This window comes from Podospora anserina, chromosome 3 (assembly GCF_000226545.1).
Source record: "Podospora anserina S mat+ genomic DNA chromosome 3, supercontig 2".
Classification (NCBI taxonomy): domain Eukaryota; kingdom Fungi; phylum Ascomycota; class Sordariomycetes; order Sordariales; family Podosporaceae; genus Podospora; species Podospora anserina.
This window is the reverse complement of record NW_001914856.1, coordinates 2,431,149-2,447,026: the sequence shown is the minus strand read 5'-3', so window position 1 is coordinate 2,447,026 and position 15,878 is coordinate 2,431,149. Positions and strand designations below refer to the sequence as shown.

Sequence of the window (15,878 nt, the reverse complement as noted above, 5' to 3'; positions counted from 1 at the left end):
AAAATCGAGAGATGAAAGCTAGAAAACGGCGTTTGACCCGACAGTTGCGCTCCCCCTTGAGGCGTTAGGCATGTTTAAAGTCTGGGCTTTGGCCCTTGGCCGCATCATTCAACAGCGAGTCGCAGCCCTCCCCACCTCGATGGCCCGTGCGTTGGATAAGAGAGACGAAGACCATTAATCTCAATCTCCTTGTTTGATGATCTTTTTGAACCAATATCCAACTCTTCTCGCTATTGATCTTGGGTCACATGGCTTAATATGGTCTCGTTTGGTGACATCAATCGGTTCGATCTGGCTATCTGTCCTCCTTTTTCTATCTATCCCTTCAGTTTGTTCAACGTTCAACCGCCACGCCGCTCCCAGTCAGTTTCACCTCGACGGCTCAAACGGCACGCTTCGCAAACACTCTGACACGCTTCACGCCTCCGTCAGGCACAATGATGAGCTTGACGTGGGTAAACACCTTGTCCTTGACCAAGCTGTCTGCTGGGTGTTCGGCATCTGGGCCAGTCTTGATCGGCTCTGCTACCTTCACCCAACCCTCAGCATCGGGCCCGAGTTCACCATCTCCCTTCCACTCGATAGCTTCAAGCTCAACCCTTTGAGGGTAGTTTCCTCGGAAGTGAGCCGTGTCAACAAGGAAATTCTGGATGTAAGCCGGCGCTCCAAGCTTGATAATGGTCCAATCAATATGACCCTTACCACGAGATCGAGCTGTCTCCCAGCCGTCTCCCATATCCTTGCCTCTGCCAGGCAGGATCAGGTTGTCCTTGGTTCCAAAGTGCTCATCACTGCACGAGACAGCAACTCCTCCGTTTTGGGCGGCAGCCAAGTCGATGATGGCATTAGTATCCTCTGGAAAGACGGGAACGGCATGACCAAAGAGGCGGAATCTGGCGATACCACCGTCCGGGTACATGTTCAAACGGACGTGTGTGTATTGCTTGTTGGTGGGATTCTCCAACTTCCACCCAAATCTCTGGCTGGGGCCGCACTCCTGAAGCCCGAGAATAGTCTCCCAACCACCACGGCCTCCCTTCCATGAGAGGACCTCCTCGTTGTTTTGGCTGAAGCAGCCCTCGACTGAGATGGCAGGGGCGTGGTTGCCGTTGAAGTAGGCAGTGTCGACTTCAATGCCCTCGACAGTACCAGAGCTAACTCCCAGGCGGATCACCACCCAATCGAAGGGCTCAGTGTTGTGTCTTCTGGTCTCCCAGCCGTCATACCAGGCACCGGTGTAAACCATCTTCCCCGGTTTTCTAACTGGGGGAAGTGGGTTGATCAAGTTGGCAGCATCAGCAAACCATTGGTCTGAGAAGCCAAGAACTTCACCTCCAAGAGTGGCTGAGACCAAATCTGCAAGATGGTTAGCACGGCATCCTGCCGTGAGACAGAATTGCACCTACCAATGGCGGTTGACTTGAAGGTCTTGTCGATGTATTCGGCAGAGACCGAAGTGGCCGGGACGGCCTCGGTAGCGTATCCGTAGTCATCAGCCATGGTGGGCAACTGTGAGGTTCAAAGTGCAATTGAAGGTAAGAAGGCCAAATAGATGATATGTAATTTCAAGGCGGCACAGAGGGCACACTTATAAGCCTATCAGTTCCAACCGATGCCGGCCGTATCAACGATCGTTATCAAAGCATATGACACAAGAGCCGGGGAAACGGTTTCGTTTAAATCCAACGTCAGTCTCCTATCCGCCTCCTCCCCAACCCAGTGGCCCGCACAGAAGAACGAGTGGAAGTCGGCCAGCTCCGATGGCAGGCCTGCCTTTGAAAGTGGAGATGGAGGCGAGCCGATGGGTCCTTCTAGAGTCCTAGACACCTTCTCCGACTCCCCAAGCAACCGGAGGTGACTAACAGAAAACATGCACAATCGGCCGGCCGTCCTCTCGGATGCAGGTTCGAGAAACGAAGACGCGGGGCACATCGGCACACGGCGGCACAAATTGATAAGATACCGGTCCGAACGGGAGCGACCCCGCATAACTGGGGCCATGAAAATCGGTGTGAAGTGATTGGTCAGCCAGCTTGTCTCTCAGCTCGGCCGCCTCGGTGCCGTCATCACCGACCTGGACCGCGCCATCAGAAGCAAGTGAGGTGATCTCTCTGGGGAAAGTTTAACTTGACGACAAGACTCCATGTTAGCTGTGGAATATCTCCTGGAGCTTACAGTTCAAGAGAGACGGCAGAGGCTTGAAACTAGTGGCTTCCCGATTTAGTTTCACTAACTGGCGTGATGCATGCATGTTTTCTTCCGTCAACTTGTGACCGGATTGGTAATGATTCGATAGCTTGGGGGGGAGAAGCGGCATAAAGGGTGACACAAGCCGACGATCTTGTCCGCGTCACTTTGCCCTTGCCCTTTCCTTTCCAGCTCCTTCAGCTGGGTTGTGTCGTCCGTGGCGTCTGTCAACTTCACGCCTTTTCCCGCCGACTTGTGTCTGAGACCGTCCATATCAGCAACCAGACTTCCCACTCGAGCTACTCGCAGCCATTTTCGTTTGGGTTCGTGCTGGCTCGAGACTAAACCCAGCCATATCATCATCCATCACCAACTCACACCCTCCACAGCTCTTATAAGAGCCCCCTTCATTCAAGATGACCTCCACAACCACCCCTTCCCTCCCGCGCTTGCCGGACGAGATACACCCTCACCAGGAAGAACCTGACACCCATCAACAACCAAACGAAAACGAGCCCCTCTTAGGCCGACCAGGCGACGCAATCCAACGCCCCAACGCCCCCATGTACCGCAACCTCTATCTCGGTTTGTTTCCCCCTTTTCCCCTCCCATTTCCCCCTTTGACTAACCTCCCCTCAACAGGAACCGGCATCCTCTCCCAAACCGGCCTCCTCCTCCTCCTCCTCTCAATCCTCATCCCCCTCCTAACCCACCACCCCCTTTTACCTCTCTTAGTGCCCCACCCAATCCTCCAACTCACCGGCCTCCTCGTCGCAACAGAAGCAATCCTCCTCCTCCAACCAACAACAAAATCCCTCCCCCTAGCCAAAACCCGCGCGGCCAAATTCCACGCCTGGCTTCACCTTTTATCCTTTTTGCTCTTCCTATCAGGAACAGTAATAATCGAAACAAACAAACACGCCAACAAACTGCCTCACTTCCACTCTGTGCACGCTTATTTGGGGGTTGCGACAGTCTCGTTGCTGGGACTGCAGTATCTGTTTGGGTTCACGATTTATGTCACGCCCAGTGTGTGGGGAGGGGAGGAAAAGGCAAAGAAGGTCTGGAAGTGGCATCGGTATCTTGGGTATGGGGTTTTGTTGATGATTCTGGCGACTACGGGGAGCGCGGCGTGGACGGATTATGTAAAGGGGCAGTTGGGGGTGTCGAGAGTGGGAGTGGTGTTGGGGGTTGTGTTGGTTGCGGGGGGCGTGTTTCCTAGGATTCAGCTGGGGAAGTTGGGGTTGAGGGAGTATTGATGAGGAGGATGCAAAGGGGAAAGAGTGTAGGATGGAGAGGGGTTGGGGTTGGGAAAATACAAGTATGGATATTTCGTAGTGTGGTGGTGATGAGGAGGGGAAGGAAACGAAAGGCAGCACCAAGAAGAGCTGGTGTGGGACTTTTGGGGTTGGAGTTTATGGGACTGAGGTATCTTCTTTTTACCGCTAACTATCAATTGTCTAATGGTTGGTTTGTTGATGGTAGTCAAGGCCATTCATAATAATCGCAAAATATGATAAACCACACTCTCTCTGTACGCATTGCATTGCTATCCATTCCTGACTAGACAACCACGATTGCTCGAACAGGGTATCTACCAAGCAGCCAAACACACGAAAACACACGAAAAACAGACATGTACATCTTTTTCTAATTCAACTCGCTTCCCCTTCGCCAACCCAACACAACAACATCATTACAACAACAACAACAACAACAACAACAACACAAACCCACCACCATATTCATTCATCCCCACTTGTATCGCACATCAAATTCACATTAACTTTCTTTCTTTCTTTTTCTCCCGTTCCATTCCTACCAAACCCCCCGTTTTCTGTGTGGCTATAATGATATATCGTTCGGTGGAAAGTTATACTTCAACTCACTCTCCCCTTTGATCGTCCGTTTCCCTTGTGCAGGTTCGCACTTCCGTATGTAGTTAATCCATATTAAACCCTTGGTATCATAATCTCTTTCACTTTTCCTTCCTCCCTTCCACTCGTCTCGGCTCGCTCGCTGTGTATCGCTTCCATCCTCATCTTCGTCCCCAAAATATCAATAACCGCCACCCCCCCCCCCCCCCCCCACCCAAGATATGAATGACAAAAGAGCGTCAAAAAAGAAAAAAAGAAAAAAAAACCGCTGTAAAACTCCGTTGCTCCCATAAAAGTGTGTGTGCTTGCTTGCTGCTGTCATTAATAAAACTGCGCGGGTATCTCAAATCGTTACTCGATTTCGTTTTGGTTTTGGTGTTTTGTTTGCATGAATGCCCCCCCCAAAAAAAACATTACCTTATGGGTATTGCGTCGGCTGAATAGGCCAGTCGTCCTCCGTGATGCTAGACCAAAAGAACCACACCACCGTAACCGCAACAAAGGTGAATAATGTCTGAAACAGAGAACCATCGATGGCGCCTGACGTGCCGTTGCAAATGTAGGGGCTGACAACAAAGTTGAAGATTTGACCCACGGCGAAGCTGAGAGCTGCCGCGCCCAGGAACAGCAACGGCCTCGTCTCGCCGAGCACCTTAATGACGAGGACGAGCTCCAGGACGACAAAAAAGACAACCCAAACCAGGGGCAGGAGGAGGTAGGTGACGTAGAGCGCAATGCTGCGGTTGGGAGGCTCAAGGCTGCCCTGCCATTGGGTAGTCCACTGGTAACCGGTGTCGAGGGCGATGTATCCAACACCAATGAGCCATGCAAGTGCCGAGCCAATGGTGAGTGCGAGGGAGAGAATCGTGCCGTCGTCCATCAGCTGGTAACCCACAATACCGTTGATGAAAAGCAGCCATGTTGTCGCCGCGATAGCACCAATGTGGATAGCGCTGAAAACCACTCGTACTTGGTCGTTCAAGGGGAATTCTCCTATCGAGAAAATCTCCGCAATAGACACAAGCAGATAACCGACCAAAAACACTTGCATTTCCCTGCAGTTCCGTTAGCTCCTGTCCAAAGGTTTGACGTGCGCATGATAATGCACTGACCTTCGTCCTACAGCTGCCCTTTTTCTTTCCGACTTAAGAATAAGAGAGATGGTGACAAGAATAGCAATTCCCGCAAGCAGAATCGATCCTAAAAAAAATGTCAGGAATTCCATCTGTAAATAAAGACGCGAGACCCTTGGGACATCATACCCAAGTTACCGAGGTATCTATCCTCGCCTGGCAGCGTAATGCCTCTCAACTTGCATCCGCCCCAATCTCCATCCTGATTATGGGTTTTTGAGAGAACCTGTGTCTGGTCAGCATCTGAGGGGACCAATTGGCACTGTAGTGATCGACTGTTGGGATGGCTTACATTGCAGACTGGAAGAGTTGTGTCACGACAAAAGTCCTGATCCCAAGTTTGTGGTTAGTTTCGTCCCTGCGCAAAACCCTGCATGCGATGCCGGTAGGTGCGCGCTCACCTCGAAGTTGCCAAATTTTGTTGACCCCATTGTGTGTTGTTGTCGTGCGATTTCTGACCGTCGCGCGTAGAAATTGTCTCGGGTGTTTGTTGTGTTTCAGGTTTTGTCGGTGGCCTCTCCTCGTTATTGTCCTTTCTTTCCCCAAGCGATTTTACGCAATTGACAAAGTTGGCCCCCCTTCACAGTTGGCTTTTCAGCTCTTTTGAATAATTCTCCGCCTTTTCGTCCGTGATCGATAGTCGTGACCTGGGATCGCAGGATGCTGGCGGTGGGGGACCCTGGCTTTTGCTGCAGCTCCCAGCCTCTCGTTCGTGGTTCCTTACTGCCAGCTCTGTTTGCGCGCAAACTGATCGTCGTCGTCGGCGTCCTCCTCTCGTCTGAAAACCATGCGCTAATGATTGGAGTTATTCTGTAGTCGGGAGCAGCATGCGATACTCGGAGTGAATGGTTCGGGAGCAGATAAATGCTGTGGCGCAGATATAATTGCTGTGGTGATTGGGGTTGGGGGGGGAGAAACTGGAAAAACAGGCGACGAGGAGGAGCTGCGGGCGGGCAGCAGTCGGATCGCCGCAATAATTATAAAACTCAATGCCCTGGGGCAGCCACTGTCGAGCCACTCACCTCACCCAACGTCCGCGGCAGGGACACAGAACACAGGATAGCGCGCCCCGTTTCGGTGGCACGCAAGGGTGACCCACACCTCGGTTGCGCTCACGCGATTGGCCGGGTGCCCTTGTCCACTTGCCTGTTCCAGGAACCAAACCCCAGCCTCTTGTGAAATCACCGTCAGATTCGGGGCCAACCGGCTGATCAAGAGAGCTCGAGTGTTGATGGAAGCCGAGATTATAGATACGACGCAACCTGACTTCTCTTACTGCTCTGTTCTTTTGTTTTCTGTGTACGGAGCATCCTTCAACCGATGCTATATTCGGCTCAGCCGTTGGCTGTGTCGGTATCGGTGACTTGGCCTCTCCACTAGGATGACGGAAGCTGTGGCGGCGCAGGCGTCAGGTCGAGGTCGGTATTCTGGTTATGTATTCTCCTAGATGGTAGCAGTGTGGTCCGACACGTCGAGGCCAGAGGCAGAAAAGCACTGCCAGCTATGTATGGATAATGGGTGAAGGGAGACCACCATTATGCACGATGAGCTGGACGCAAGGGAGCCGTCTCTCATTGCTCCGAGATCCAAAGTCTGGGCACCAGTCACTGGTGTTTTCTCCAAAACACCTCACCCACCCCTGTCGAAGCCACTACTGGACGAACGCCTCAGACCAAGGTTTTTCGGTCGGCTCGAGATGTGACTTGCATTCCCACTGTTTCGTCCCATGCAAGGCAAGATTGGCTTGCTGTAAGAGCGGGAGAAGATGAAATGAATGGTCCGAGCGCTGGATATTGCTCCTACTACGATTATAACTCTAGACAAGAGACAATTCTAAACTCTAGAAATTAATACTTGCAAGACAACATAGGTGGTCTTGGCCAACGCCTTGTGCTTTATCGTATCAGAAGTAGGGGCAATACCTGATTTCCAATATGATACAGCAAGCAACTGTTGTCGGCGGCTCATCGAATACAAACTGTTCTGGAATCATGACACCGCGGTCGAGAGGACAAGTTGGGCAACTCGACAACACTCCGTGAATATTATCCGGCCCGAGTACCATCCATTATAGTACTCTCTTTCCCCCCACGATCTGGCTTGCATGGTTGCATCTGGAAATTTGAGCGAACACAGCGTTTCATGTGTATCGTAGGACGAACGCCGACGTCCGTATACTGTAATGAAGGTTAGCAATATCACTAGATCTCAAAAACGGCCATGCAGGGGGCCTTTATTGAATTGCCCCATTCCTGAGCTCAGCATCATTCAGTCCCCGGCCTGGCGATTCATGCTCGACTTCCCTTCTGGGATGGTCCATGTCTCCTGTCTCCCGAGAAACATCATAGCGGCCGCGGGGAGGGAGCTTCTGCATGATGAGCCCCAGGGGCACAACGGATGCAAGGGAGGGGCGTGGAAGCCTCGCAGAATTTTGTCCTGACGTTGCATATTTTGCATGGCAGTGAAGCTGTTTGATATATATAAGGCATTCGGCCACCCGGCAAGCGAATTCAAGTATGGCTGTGTCAGTCAGTGTCTACCGAATGGCTCTATGGGTTGTTGTTGCATCACCAACATAAGCTGGCTGCGGCGTGGTCTGTTTCAAGCTGGATGACGCCGAAGAAACCCAGATGGGTGTGAATGTCAAAACATCGGCGCTCGTTGGTTCAATTCCTCAGCCTGGTTGATCGTACTGCAGCCGGTGCTGAGCTTTTTGAGGCGAGCCTTGCGTAACCTCACAGGCATGTCAGCTCGTGAGCTGGAATCGCGCCTCACCCACAGTCATGGAACGACAGACAACGTGGGACGGCGTGAGGGAAACAGCATGTTTCACGTTTCAAACATTTGATCCCTCCAGGACAGCATCTATTCGAGTTTCCGTCGGACTTGAACAGGGTGGTGGGTTGCCTGATTAAGCAGAGGCGGTCGATTTCGAAAATAGGTTGCCGCGTGATGAGCTCAAAGTCGTCTTGTGAGAGTCCATGGAGTTTGTGTGTGGAACAACATTAACAGGATGACAGGATGGCCGCGGGTTTTTGAACCCCTAAAGTCGGCAGACGGGTCAAACGTGATAAGATGAAGATTGGCCCAGGGCTCTTCTGTGCCGGCTGCCGGTATCAGCAGCGATTTGCAGGATTGACATTGGAGGGGGTGACTTGGCGTGCTGTAAGAAGAGGACCAAAAGTTGGTTGCGGAGATGGTTGAACAAGGCAGCGGGGATGAGTGGACGTTTTTAGGACCCCCTGGTTTGCGGGATGGTGGCTTGGCGGCTCCGCTGAATCCGCCCACAGGGCAGCCGGGGTTAACCCCGTGCGTCAAAGGGTGCCAACTTACACCACCGCCGCATCTCCCATTGGGACCGACACTGCAGCGTGCCTAGTTTTTTGTTGTTTGGCTGTTTAGCTTTCTGCATTTCCCAGAGTCATCTGACCGAATGTCTTCGCCTTCTGCGGAGCCGGCAACTGTAAAACACACACATCTCCAACTCGACCCTCTCCCACTGCAGACGGAGGCTGCTGCGAACCAGCCCCATAACCGACAAGATTCCGACTTCCAACCCGTCCCGTCTCCCCTCGAACATTCCCCTCCGAACCCTTCCTGTGCACAATAACACCTCCCGATCATCCCGACAGGGCCATTTCATTGATGAGCCCGCGAGTTCAGAGTCGGAGGACGACTCAGGGAACTCTTCGTGGACCGACACGGGCGACATCGCCGAGCAGCTCGCCGAAGAAGATCCCTTGCGCAAGCGATTAAACGACGACGAAGCCCTTGCAGGTGTCATCAAACGCCATCCCAGACACAAAAAGAAAGTCCGATACCGAGAGCCGTCTTCTAGCAGAAGCCGGTCATCCTCTCGCTACACTGGCGCTGTTAGCAAAGAGGCAATCCACATCCCAACTGCTGCGCACCGTCACGTTAGCAAGGCAGAACAGCTACTAGCCACCATCATGACGGGCAGCTCGAGTTCCATCCACGGCCTGACGGGCAAGCCGTTGATTTATTTTACTTCTATTTTCGTTTCTTTGGGCGTGTTTCTCTTCGGATATGATCAGGGTGTGATGTCGGGGATCATCACCGGTCCCTTTTTCAAGGAGTATTTCCACCAACCTTCCAATGCAGAAATAGCAACAATGGTTGCTATCTTGGAAATTGGTGCATTAATATCGTCCCTCTGTGTTGGGCATATTGGAGATATTATCGGGAGAAGAAAAACGATTCTGTACGGATCAATGATCTTCTTCGTTGGAGGTGGGCTGCAAACAGCCGCGACGAACATGGTCATGATGATGGTTGGTAGGTTTGTGGCTGGTTTGGGAGTTGGCATGCTCTCAACTATCGTCCCGGTATATCAGTCTGAAATCTCACCTCCACACAACCGTGGAAAGCTCGCCTGCATTGAGTTTACCGGCAATATTGTTGGTTACACGACCTCGGTGTGGGTGGATTATTTCTGTGGCTTCATTGAGAGCAACACCTCATGGAGGCTGCCCCTGATGATGCAATGCATTATGGGAGGTCTTCTTGGTTTGGGTAGTCTGATTATCGTCGAATCGCCCAGGTTTGTCGCTACCACTTACACCACGCATGTGAACCGCGCGCTAACCCATTTTAGATGGCTCCTGGACCACGACCATGACGAGGAAGGTATCGTGGTCATTGCCAACCTGTACGGTGGCGGTGACATTCACGATCCCCGCGCTCGCGAGGAATTCCGCGACATTAAGATGGACGTTCTCCTCCAACGGCAGGAAGGCGAGCGCACATATTCCGAGATGTTCAAGCGGTATGGCAGGCGAGTCTTTATCGCCATGTCAGCACAGGCCCTGGCCCAGCTCAACGGTATCAACGTTATCTCATACTACGCGCCGATGGTGTTCGAGTCAGCTGGTTGGGTTGGTCACGACGCTATTCTAATGGCCGGGTTCAATGGTATCACATACCTACTGTCGACAATCCCGCCATGGTACATGGTGGACCGGTGGGGCCGGAGGCCTATCCTGCTGTCCGGTGCTGTTATGATGGTCCTCTCGCTGTCAGCCATTTCGTACTTTTTGTACATCGACGTGCCATCGACGCCAACAATGGTTGTCATCATGGTCATGATCTACAACGCTGCGTTCGGATACTCATGGGGACCTATCCCCTGGCTCTACCCCCCGGAGATTCTCCCTCTCAAGATTCGCTCCAAGGGTGCCAGTCTGTCAACAGCCACGAACTGGGCTTGCAACTGGTTGGTGGGTCAGATGACACCCATTCTCCAAGACTGGATTCACTGGAGGTTGTACCTTGTCCACGCATTCTGGTGTGCCGTCAGCTTCGTTGTTGGTAAGTTGACCGCTGCCTTGCTAATTTTTTTGAAAGTCAAAGTCTAACAATATCCCTAGTATACTTTATCTACCCAGAAACCCGCGGTGTCCGCCTCGAGGACATGGACGCCCTCTTTGGCGACGCCACTCGCGCGCTGGGCACACCTGCTGGTTCGACGCCAGCCTTGCACGCCGAGTCCGATCCGCTCGTGCGCTCCGGGTCGCCCATTCCGCCCCTTGACATCAGAGGCCGCGCCTCGCCGGCGAGATTTGGACCGGGAAGTGCGATTCCAGGACTGAACATCGATCCACCAACGTCGGTCGGTGATCCCAAGGCCCAGTCCTCCAGGCAACAAAGTAGAGGAGGTTTGGGCGGTTGGTTGTCAAGGCTTATGGGCCGTGGTGGCTCGAGTCCTAGCGGACAGTACGCTCCTATCGACCAACGGGGTGATTAGACATGGAAAGGGAAGGGTGCACTTTGAATAGAGGAGGAATGTGTGGTTCTTTTTTTGAATGCATATAGATGGCGCGGGAACGCTGGTCATCGAGATGGGCTGCTGGGTATGGCTTTCGGTTCTTTGCTTCTCCACATAGGGAATTTGTTCTGGAAGAGGTGCGGGAGTACAGTGACACCACTTTGAATGAGGTTGTTTTTTTTTGGTGTGTTGGTAGAACATGGGTTGGAAGGGAAGGAATGGGGAGCGGAATGTATAATTACAATCGTAGTATATACTACAGTGTTTGCGGACGTCTTGGATAGGTACTTGAATTAGGCAGAGATGGTACTCTGTATCAATTGGTTGTATTGAATCTATTTGGTGTCTTCATTGGGAATATTGCTGCTCTTAAGCTTAAGCCATCTCAAAAAGACGGCAGTCCGTCATATGGTCCGTGCACACAAGCTATGAATTTCTGAAGCCATCGGATCTCTCGCTTTCTTACAACCGCTTTGACCTTTTCTTCAGTTTCTTCACACTACGAAATTCGACTCAGCTCAACACCAGATCTTCATCGTCATGACAACCCCCACCACAACCGAACTCCTGACCTCGTACCGGCACCTCTACCGCTCAGCCCTCCAGGCAGTCCAGTACTCCAAGCCGGCGCGGTACGTGATCCGGGACCAACTCCGTCTCGCCTTTCGGGATAGGTCCAACCTGGCGAGCTACCACCCCGAGAGGATCAGGAGGACGGTTTGGTTTTTTCACGCGGCGTCTCAGTCGAGGGGGTTGGAGCACAGGATTTGCAAGACGTTGGTGAGGGTGCACTGGGAGAGGACGAGGGTGGACAGGAAGAGCTGGAAGCATCTGCTGAGGGAGAGGGAGGAGGTTGAGAAGGCTAGCGAGAAGGTGAAGAAGAGGTTGGCGGAGAGGGGGGGGGATGTTGTCAAGGAACGGGGGTTGAGGTGGAGGGGGTGGGAGGGGGTGGTGGGGATGTTGAATGAGAGTATGGGGTTGTGTTTGAGGTGATTTTTGCGGTTTACAATGAAGGGAGGGTGGTGGTTAATGGTGGTCGCCAAGACTGCGGGAAGCTTTGTGCTGCACGGTGATGACAGTACACCATGTGAGGCGTGCCTGGGCCGATGGCCGGCAGGAACCGAGGGGCGGGAGATGCGGTTTGACAACGGCATTTGCCTTGCTATCTATCTAGGTGGGCTGGAAGCTGAGCTGAGCTGGCTTGTGATGGTGGGAAAAGGCAGTTCAAGTTTCACGACACGAGTCGAGCTTCCGAAACGAAACACTCAAGACAGTCGAAACTGCGCCAATATGAGCACAAGCGAAAGGAAAGGGACTGGGACAGGCAGATACCCTGATATAGCGGATCTACAAAGGATGGGCGGGCGCAGATTGGGTGTCGGCTTTATCCAGGCTGAGGGGAGGGAGATACAAGCAAAAAGCTTGGTTGAGATGTCAATGATGAGTAGATGAGCTGTCGCGGTTGTCTGAAGGTGGGAGCGGGGAGCATGCCGTGTCCCGGTGGAAAAGGGCCATCTTGTCACTCACATCAGCGCATTTAAGAGGAAAATGGGACGGGAGCACAAGAGATTGGAAGATTGATCTGCTTGTGGCATGCTACACTGGGACAATTCTGTCGCATTTCTTTGTCTGCGATACAGATTTGCCTGTGATTGATTTTATATACTGGTGCCCATCACCCATCACCAACCCCTCTTGGAGTCTCGCCCATCTCACGAATTGCATGTGTTTGAATCCTGTCGCCTAATCAGGTTAGACGATGCTGCAGCAATGACGTTAGCATAGTCGGATTGAAGCCATCGTAGGACCCCTCCCACCTCAACCCAACCGCGGGGGAAAAAAAAACACATTGCATCGAGAGCTGCAAGCACGCGGAAAACAGGCCGTAGCTAGCTTTTTTTTCTCCTTCGGCCTTTCGCTCTTTAGCAAACACAGCTTTTTGATTCTTTCACCGCAATTGCAGAGCTTCGGGTAAGGAGATCCCCGCTGAGGTCGGGACTAGCCGCTAAAGTCTAGACAGCCGACGCTCTTACCGGGCCCTTGAATCATCTGGTCATGGTGGGGAGTCGCTGGAGCTTGCCCACGCCAACCAGCGACGATAGGAAGCTTCTTTGTGTGTCGTGACCCCGCAATCTACCTTTCGAAAAGCACCACTCTCGTCAATTGCAAATGCATTGAACTGCTGCTGCACAACCACACAAACGTTAAGCTCGACGGCCGTCCCATCCACCAATTGTCACCCGACCTAACCCCCCTTCCTCACGTCGGTCCCGTTCCTCCTCATCGACGACCTACCTTTCCTCCCATCCCGCGAGAATACAAACGGAAATCAACAGATTACCCACCAGTTTACTCAACACCACAGCTTGGAGCTCTTCCCATCGACACAAAGAGCCAGAGGCACGGCCCCTTTTTCGACCGGACCCGCGGGGGGTTCTTGATGGACCCTTCTGCGACCGCGCTGCTGAGGACTCTGGTCTCGGCTGCTCCCGAGGCCACCGTCTTTTAGCTGGCCGGCGCTCAGGATAGATAGAGAGAGAGAAAGAGGAGAACGAGGGGACAAAAAATCACCTGAGAGACAGAACAAAAGCAGGGACAAGCTAGCATGCCTACTGAGCTCCAGTCCGCCGAGAACGACCACCGCCAGAGAATCCTCCTCCAACAAGATGGTGCAGCCCACAGTCACCACCGACCTCCGTTTCCCATCATGCCTCCTTCCCAACAACAACAACAACAGCAGCAGCAGCAGCAACCACACCAGCTCAACGTGAACCAGAACGAAGCTACTAGCTCCAGCCGCGGCACTAACAGTAGTGGTACCACCACCACCACCTCCTCCTCCGCAACAACCACGTCAGCGGCGAGGACGGACCCCCGCTTCGCGACGACGAACCAGCCAACGCCCCTTAGCAGCAATGCCCTTTATCAGCGCTTCCTCAAGCGTTACCGTGTCGAGGTGGCCGCCTCGGCCTCGAGCGTGCTCTCCACCCTGACGACGTTTCCTCTCGACAGCGTCAAGACGCGCATGCAAACGTACCGGTATAATGGCTTTGTGGACTGCGTGCGGCGGACATATCAGACGGAGAAGTTTAGGGGGTTTTTCCGAGGAGTGACAGCACCGATGGCCAGCATTACGCTTGTTCGGACGATATCCTTTTCGATTTACCAACGGTCAAAGTATGCGTACAGCGACTGGGTCAAGAGACATTTTGGGGTGGATGTGATGGCACAGGTAGCGCAGCAAGGGTCATATCCGAACTTTTGGTCGATTGCCACGTTTGGAGCGGCTGGGATGACGGCGGGGTCTTGCATAACAGCCATAGCCTGCCCCTTCGAGTTGACGAAGCTCAGTGCCCAAGTGTCAGTGTTGATTGCGGATAAGAAGAATTGCCCAAAGCCCGAGAGCCATGCTATTGCGGCAAGTTATCAGAACAAGGGGACGCTGAAGACGATGGGGAATATCATCAAGCATAGGGGGATTGGGGGGTTGTATACTGGTTTCCGGTTACATCTCTGTGAGTTTGATTTCTTGAGGGGAGACAGGGGGATTTGATACTGACTTTACAAAAGTGCGCGATACCCTCGGCACAGGAACATACTTTATGACGTATGAGAGCAGCAAACAGCTCTTGACGACATTTGGAGGAGATGGGACACACTCTAACCCACTGGCGGTGCTGGTGGCAGGCGGCCTCTGTGGCATTGTATCTTGGGCCCTGATATGTAAGTGTTTGGTGGGATCTGTCGTGCGTGTGACCATGGTTCTAATTTTTTGCTCATCAACAACCACAGACCCAGTCGACTCGGCCAAGAGCATCTACCAGCGCAACTCGCTCATGTACTCCAAGGGCCAAAAAGTCGAACCGGTCAAGATTGCCTTTTTTCAGCGCAACATGTACCGCGGTCTTGGTGTGAGCATGGGGAGATCGTGCGCTGTGAACGCCGTGTTTTTCTCATCGTTTGAGTTCTTGAAGAAGCGCATCAAGGCGATGGATGAACAGAACCACCACCAGCTGTAAAGTTTTTGTCTGGAGGAGAGATTATTTGTGTGTGTGTCTGATAACGCATTCATGCGAAAGATGTTGTTGTATGTTTTCTGTAATATTGTATCTCTTTTTTTTTTTTTTTTGTCTTAGAAAAGCTTCCAAGACGAAAAAAAACATGGTTGTATAAATCTGGTTTTCTTTCCGGCTTTTTATGGCGACGCATTATTTATCTGAGGCCTCTCTGGAGAGGGGTCTGGTTTGGCTGGTTCATATCATATCATATTGTTGTCATATCATCAGGGGGGTGTGGTGGTGGTGGTGGGTTGGTTGGTTGGCATTTTGGGGGACGTGGGTGGTGTCATGTTATGGGTGGGTGTGAGAGGGAGGTCATTCACGCGGACATGTGTTTAGTCATGGCGGGACTACAGCATATGAGATTAGGTTCTATGACTTTGGTAGTCAGGAGGTATGAAAATATTGAATAGTAACTTTCAAGGTTGAGGTTTTGTGGTGTTGATGTGATGAGAGCATTCATCTTGGGGTGATTTGAGCCTCAATTACATGGTGGGGGTCATACCTGAGCCCCCGCCTTTTCCCACGGATGTTGTGGACAAAAAGATGGGGACTGCGACGCGAGATGAGAAGATTGAGATTGAAGCAGTGTGTTTGTCGACTATCTTTATAGGCCTATGGTATATTTTCAAGACTTATGAAACCGTGTATTATGGTGTATTAACCATTTTTAAACGCTGTCAACTCAGGGTTAGGGTACTATCCACCGCCCCCACCATTTACTCACCGCCAAGACCCAAACCATGTGTGTGCACACACACACAGTGCGAAAACTGAGTATTCATTTCATTCACAACTTTTTTTTTTTAATCTCATTCATCACCAGCAGCAGCGTGCA

General features: G+C 52.2%; 6 protein-coding genes across 6 annotated transcripts; 4 read left to right on the top strand and 2 right to left on the bottom strand.

Annotated features, from left to right (window-relative positions):
* Positions 1-382: 382 nt before the first annotated feature.
* On the bottom strand, positions 383-1,500 carry PODANS_3_8840 (uncharacterized protein; the record flags this gene model as incomplete). Its single annotated transcript, XM_001909657.1, has 2 exons — positions 383-1,356; positions 1,407-1,500. 2 exons carry the CDS (start codon positions 1,498-1,500, stop codon positions 383-385), a joined length of 1,068 nt encoding a protein of 355 aa, XP_001909692.1.
* A 1,103-nt stretch (positions 1,501-2,603) lies between these two features.
* On the top strand, positions 2,604-3,446 carry PODANS_3_8830 (uncharacterized protein; the record flags this gene model as incomplete). Its single annotated transcript, XM_001909656.1, has 1 exon — positions 2,604-3,446. One exon carries the CDS (start codon positions 2,604-2,606, stop codon positions 3,444-3,446), a length of 843 nt encoding a protein of 280 aa, XP_001909691.1.
* A 1,036-nt stretch (positions 3,447-4,482) lies between these two features.
* Positions 4,483-5,628, bottom strand: PODANS_3_8820 (uncharacterized protein; the record flags this gene model as incomplete). Its single annotated transcript, XM_001909655.1, has 5 exons — positions 4,483-5,119; positions 5,177-5,264; positions 5,327-5,423; positions 5,490-5,525; positions 5,599-5,628. 5 exons carry the CDS (start codon positions 5,626-5,628, stop codon positions 4,483-4,485), a joined length of 888 nt encoding a protein of 295 aa, XP_001909690.1.
* Positions 5,629-8,703: 3,075 nt separating this feature from the next.
* On the top strand, positions 8,704-10,961 carry PODANS_3_8810 (uncharacterized protein; the record flags this gene model as incomplete). Its single annotated transcript, XM_001909654.1, has 2 exons — positions 8,704-10,525; positions 10,603-10,961. Coding segments are annotated over 2 exons (2,181 nt in total), but the record flags the coding sequence as incomplete, so codon positions are not given.
* A 561-nt stretch (positions 10,962-11,522) lies between these two features.
* Positions 11,523-11,975, top strand: PODANS_3_8805 (uncharacterized protein; the record flags this gene model as incomplete). Its single annotated transcript, XM_001909653.1, has 1 exon — positions 11,523-11,975. The coding sequence occupies one exon, from the start codon at positions 11,523-11,525 to the stop codon at positions 11,973-11,975; it is 453 nt and encodes a 150-aa protein (XP_001909688.1).
* A 1,612-nt stretch (positions 11,976-13,587) lies between these two features.
* Positions 13,588-15,001, top strand: PODANS_3_8800 (uncharacterized protein; the record flags this gene model as incomplete). Its single annotated transcript, XM_001909652.1, has 3 exons — positions 13,588-14,497; positions 14,553-14,705; positions 14,775-15,001. 3 exons carry the CDS (start codon positions 13,588-13,590, stop codon positions 14,999-15,001), a joined length of 1,290 nt encoding a protein of 429 aa, XP_001909687.1.
* Between the last annotated feature and the right edge of the window lie 877 nt (positions 15,002-15,878).